The sequence below is a fragment of the Triticum dicoccoides genome, chromosome 6A (assembly GCF_002162155.2).
Source record: "Triticum dicoccoides isolate Atlit2015 ecotype Zavitan chromosome 6A, WEW_v2.0, whole genome shotgun sequence".
In the NCBI taxonomy this organism is placed as follows: domain Eukaryota; kingdom Viridiplantae; phylum Streptophyta; class Magnoliopsida; order Poales; family Poaceae; genus Triticum; species Triticum dicoccoides.
The window spans coordinates 625,786,064-625,791,222 of NC_041390.1; the positions used below are offsets into that span (position 1 = coordinate 625,786,064).

At 42.7% G+C, this 5,159-nt stretch overlaps 1 protein-coding gene across 1 annotated transcript; it reads left to right on the forward strand.

The window, feature by feature from the left end:
• Nucleotides 1–465: 465 nt before the first annotated feature.
• Nucleotides 466–1,556, forward strand: LOC119318642 (light-harvesting complex-like protein OHP1, chloroplastic). Its single transcript, XM_037593220.1, has 3 exons — nucleotides 466–734; nucleotides 901–1,023; nucleotides 1,143–1,556. The coding sequence occupies exons 1-3, from the start codon at nucleotides 600–602 to the stop codon at nucleotides 1,209–1,211; spliced, it is 327 nt and encodes a 108-aa protein (XP_037449117.1). The 5' UTR covers nucleotides 466–599; the 3' UTR covers nucleotides 1,212–1,556.
• Nucleotides 1,557–5,159: the final 3,603 nt, after the last annotated feature.

The following is a 5,159-nucleotide window of genomic DNA, read 5'->3' on the forward strand; positions in this document are numbered from 1 at the left end:
AGATTACTGTGCGTAGGATAAATGCTTTGGTGAGGAGAGAGAAAATATAAAAAACATGCTTTCTTTTAATTAAGAGATGATCCCTTCGCAATAATTTCTCTCAGCGTATATGTTACTAAAGATAAGACTAACATGTAACCAATAGTGTCCATATTTGTATTATCGTCTCTAAATTACGTGTTAGGCTTATAGGATAAAAATGTGCAAACCAGCCCTATCTGACCCTGTTTGATTGTTGAGGTTTAAAATTTTGAATTTTTCAGACGGTACCAAATTCTCTCGGGCGTCACTAAAATTTTCAGATAAGCGAATCAAAGAGGCCTCGCGAGTCCTGACACACGTACAGTAATTGTTTAGAGCCACGCAGCTGCACATATGATCCTGGCCCACCACCGTACGCCCAGTTGCTGCATGACACCACGCCGGATAAGGTTGTGGTACGCAACCAAGCCAGGCAGCCAGCCTCTCGGCCGCTCGTTCGCTAGCCCCATCTTGTGTCCTCTCTCTACCTCTGAGCCGTTGCGGCGCAGCCCCAGCCTGCTCCTCTTCCTCTCCCCTGCCAAACTCCCCGTGGTGCCGTGGTTAATTCGAGTATAGCAATGGCTGTGGCCTCCATCGTTCATGCACCGTCTCTCCTAGCAGTCCAGACCTTCCGCGGACAGAGGAATGCTGCCGCTAACCGCTCACCGAGAGCGGCGGCTTTCAGAGTCCGGGCAGCGAAGCTTCCGGCCGGAGTAAGTTCCTGCATCCACGGCTGCCTCCCTCGCTTCCTTGGTTCCCCGTGCCTCTTCGTCAAGTTTAAAATCTTTTCTACTTGATTGATTCGTGTGTAGAGTTGAGAAAGAGACAAGTGATTTATTTAACTTTAGTTGCTGAAACTTTGGCGTTTCTTTCTGCTAGGTCCAGGTGCCAAGGGCGCAACCCAAGCTGAGCGAGCCGTTCCTGGGGTTCACCAAGACCGCCGAGGTATGGAACTCCAGGGCCTGCATGATGGGCCTCATCGGGACCTTCATCGTGGAGCTGGTAAGAACATCTATGTCAACCGTTCAATCGTGAAAGCACTGTCATAATTGAAATTTGCTTCTTTGTATATATGCATGCGTGATGACAGATGTGTTTTGGGGCTCTGTTTTTTATTTCAGATATTGAACAAAGGCGTTCTTGAGATAATCGGTTTTGAAGTGGGAAAAGGCCTCGATATTCCATTGTAGTCTGATCTCCCCTCCCTGCCTATGAGATGCTGATGCTCGGGACATAAGAGCCACATGAAAATTAAGGTTGTAGCCACCAATAGCTATGCTCTGCATCATAGTAAATATATAAACAAGCTCTAAGCATTCCGTTGCACTTGCTATTTTTCATTTTACACTCGTCTTACCAAAGTCATCGACAGAGTGATCTTCAACACTCGACAATATTCTGCTGAGCTGGGTGATAGTTCGTACCGATAATACGAAAACTTGTTTGTTGTTTTGAAAAGAAAAACTGAAGTTGTCCATGTTTTGAAAAGTATGCCGACTTCTCAATCATAATGATGTGGTTCTGATGCCATGATATTCTGAACTAGTGTTTCTACATATGAGTACAATGTTTCACTCTCTCTTTTCGGCTCGAGCTTTTTTTGGTTGAACTGGCGCTCTTAAGTTTGGATGGCTAACTCTGTAACTCAGCTGCTAAGGTTAGGGGTGGATTGACGAGCTGCTTGGCTCCCTAAGGCTTGGCTCATTAAGTTCGTACTCCTCATTAAGGCTCGGCTTATTAAGCTCTTTAAGCTTAACTAGCACAAAACTATGTTCGACTCTATTCGTCTAAAGCTCGTGACTTTGTGAGTGTTAACAGGCTACGGTGATTTACTACCTATGGGCTGAGAGTGTGGGTGTGATTTTTGCGAACAAAGATGGTGACTACAGGGGGAGATGTGCTAGATTGTTGCCTCTTAATTATGAGCTAGGTTGGGTCGATTAGATTGAATAGATGAATTGAGGTGTGATGAAAATATTTCCACGTAAGATAAGAATATGTGTTGTGATTCATTCGTTAAGCTCATTAAGTTTGACAAACTAATATCTGCGATTGATTTTGTTCATTAAGAAGCGAACTACCAGCTTAACAAGACGACCTATCAAGTGCTCATTAAGCTTGCAAGCTATGAGCTTTTTGTCCACCCCTAGCCAAGGGCATCCACACCGTATGAAAATCCCTGTCCATAATGAAGGAAGTGCTATTTGTGAGCTCTCAACACAGTTGAGAGGCCCCCCTTTTTGAAAAGAAAAAGACAGTTGAGATTTCTTGTTCTACACTCATTACCTAGAATAGTAGATAATAATTAAGGCATGTGGAGGTGTCTAGATCTTCTGATCGTCAATCACCCAACTAAGGTAAAATGCCTCAACTTATATAGTCGTCCCACTGTGGGCTCAACACTTGAGGCCCACTTGAACCATAAATCCCATAATCAACTTAGCCCACGATTCGAGTTGCCATGGGATCACATTTGAGTAGCTAAGTCGAAACCAACCAAATGGTTTCTTCCCCTTAAGCACGTGACCCTTTAGGTTAATGCATACATGGTCTCGAGTCGGATCAAATCCGACTCGGCCAGTCGGTAGCGGCTCCTAGCAGAACATGCCGACTTCCAAGTGTATGAAAAAAAACCCGACATGACAGACCTGTAGAATGTGTCATATTGCGATTCATTTTGCCTCACGATATATATTACCGGGTTCAAGGCGAGTCGGTCATGCATGTGCCAGCCCAACCTCTTTTCTCCACCGATGATGCTAACAACCAAAATCTATATCTATCTATCTATCTGTCTATCTATCTATCTATCTATCTATACCTATACTAATTACAAACTTCCAAGAAATTACCACGTTAATTAGAATTTACGAACCGTTCATCTGGTGGGACCGAGTTATTACGGTGTAGATTAACTTTTAAATCCTCAGCAAAAAAAAACAGCTCCAAAGGCCCGTACTCCTTTCACGGCCACATATAAGTAGAAAAACTCCTAACTCAATCTATCTATGACTCCACGTCTATTTTGAAAGAGAAACTCTAACTCAATCTATCTATAGTCTATTTTGAAAAAGAAACAAATAAATCAATCTATCTATAGCTCCACGGCCTCTTCCTCTCCCCATAAAAATCAACGAACTGAAGCAATCTCTATATATACTCCATGGTTTCTTCTCCCATGGAGTTCATCGTCTCTGGCTTCTCCCATAGAAAAAAGTCCATCGTCTCTCTCAAGGTGAAACGAGCAGGTTGGGGCATGGATCAGGTGTGCCAAAATATATTATGGCATAAAAAATCGTCATATTTGATCAGGGTTTTTCTACCACGATAATTGCATACGTACACTATGTCTGCAGTTCTCTATACATTCATGCCTGCCGTTCATCCAGATCATCCATCAATAAAAGAAAATTGAGGTTAGGTCTGCTATTGGCAATGGATTTTCCTCTCAGAGTAGCTGCGTAGGAGTATACAACCGAACATGCATCCATGTGTGTCCTCAACGTCCTTCACAAGCTGATTACCAATGTTGTAGTGCACAGTACCAAATCCGTAATCATATGTTGGAGCGGGCCCAACCTCGACGATGCAGCCAGGTGTTTTCCGGCGATACACACGTACAAGGCTAGCTCGATTACTTCTTAACCGATTCGTGTTGCGAGAAATATACAGTCGAATTCATGCACGTATACAGAAGCGCAGGCCGCTGAATCAATTCCACAAGAAGACATAGGTAGACGAAGCTAATCCCTTCTATTGCTCCGCAGAATACACGCACAAGGGGACACAATTTAATTCGCCTTACAGTCAGACATGATTGGTTCAGTCAAGCTAGCCTGCAGATGTGTACAGGCAGAAAGAAATCAGATTTTTATCTTTGATTATTGCATAGACGAGTTGTCAGGAAAGCATGTACATGTATTGTGTCCGGACTCCAACGTAAGCCATCAGGTTAGTTATCTGAGGATAAATATTTATTTGCATCTACATTTATATCATTTACCGGATTATATGGCCTGCATCTATTTGAAATTTGGAATTTTATCTTTTGATACTTTTAGTAAAAAATATATGTTTGCATTACTTCTTCTGATTTATTTGCAACACCGACTCAGCCGTCCGTACAAGATGAAATAGGCCTCTCTACAAGACGATCTCACCCACAGCAGGGAGAGAGAGGACCGGGGAACGGTGACAGACTATTACTGTGCGATGGTGAGTTCCAGCGGCGTCAATGGCTGCATAAGATAAGATGCAAGCCACGCCATGCATGATATATCTCCTGTGTCATCTCCATGCTTAAAAAAAAATAAGATCCATGCTCTCTTTACTAACCATTGTTGAAGTATATGTTCATTCTTCTCCCCCCAACTCACGCAGAAGCAGTGTCGTTGAGCATTTGGGAGAAAAGGTAGTCTAACACTGTGATCGTGAACCTATAAAGGAGTCCTCCCAGCTGTCCTTTCTCGCCCTCTGCTAGACAGTGCAGTTCTACAGCAAGGGGGAGAAGATATGCACAAAGGCTGGTGCCCAGTCACGTGTCTCTGGTGGTATATAGCATCACACGACGTACACCCAGCAGTCAAATGACGCACAACGGCACACTTGGTGCCTGAAAACGGGACACAGTCTAACTCTGTTGCTACTAATGTCACTCTCTATTACCAAATAACTTATTGATTTTGCATCTTTTGTCATTGATAAATTCATGTCCAGTGGCCTTTCCTTTTCATATGTTTGCACTGACCAAAATTGATATCAAATTGCTAGAATTGAAAAGATGTGGGCGTGCGTTGTTAAAGTTGGAAAGATGCATGGCAGGCCATCTGGGTCTGCAATAATAGACTGTTTTTATCACTGGAAGTATGAGAAGTGCATGGATGAACACACTTTCAAAATTTTATTTCTAAATGCCAAAAAATTATGAAAAAAGTCTCACACATACATCTTCACAATCTATGTACACACAGAAAGTTTCGCAGAAAAATAACTTTTTCTTTGGCCTGTGCAAAAAAGACAAAAAATGTGTCGTGGAACGCTATTTAGAAACACCGGAATTTGTCTTTTTTGCGGAGCAAAACAAAAAGAGATTTTTCTCACAAAACTTTGTGCATGCACACATATTGCGAAGATGTATG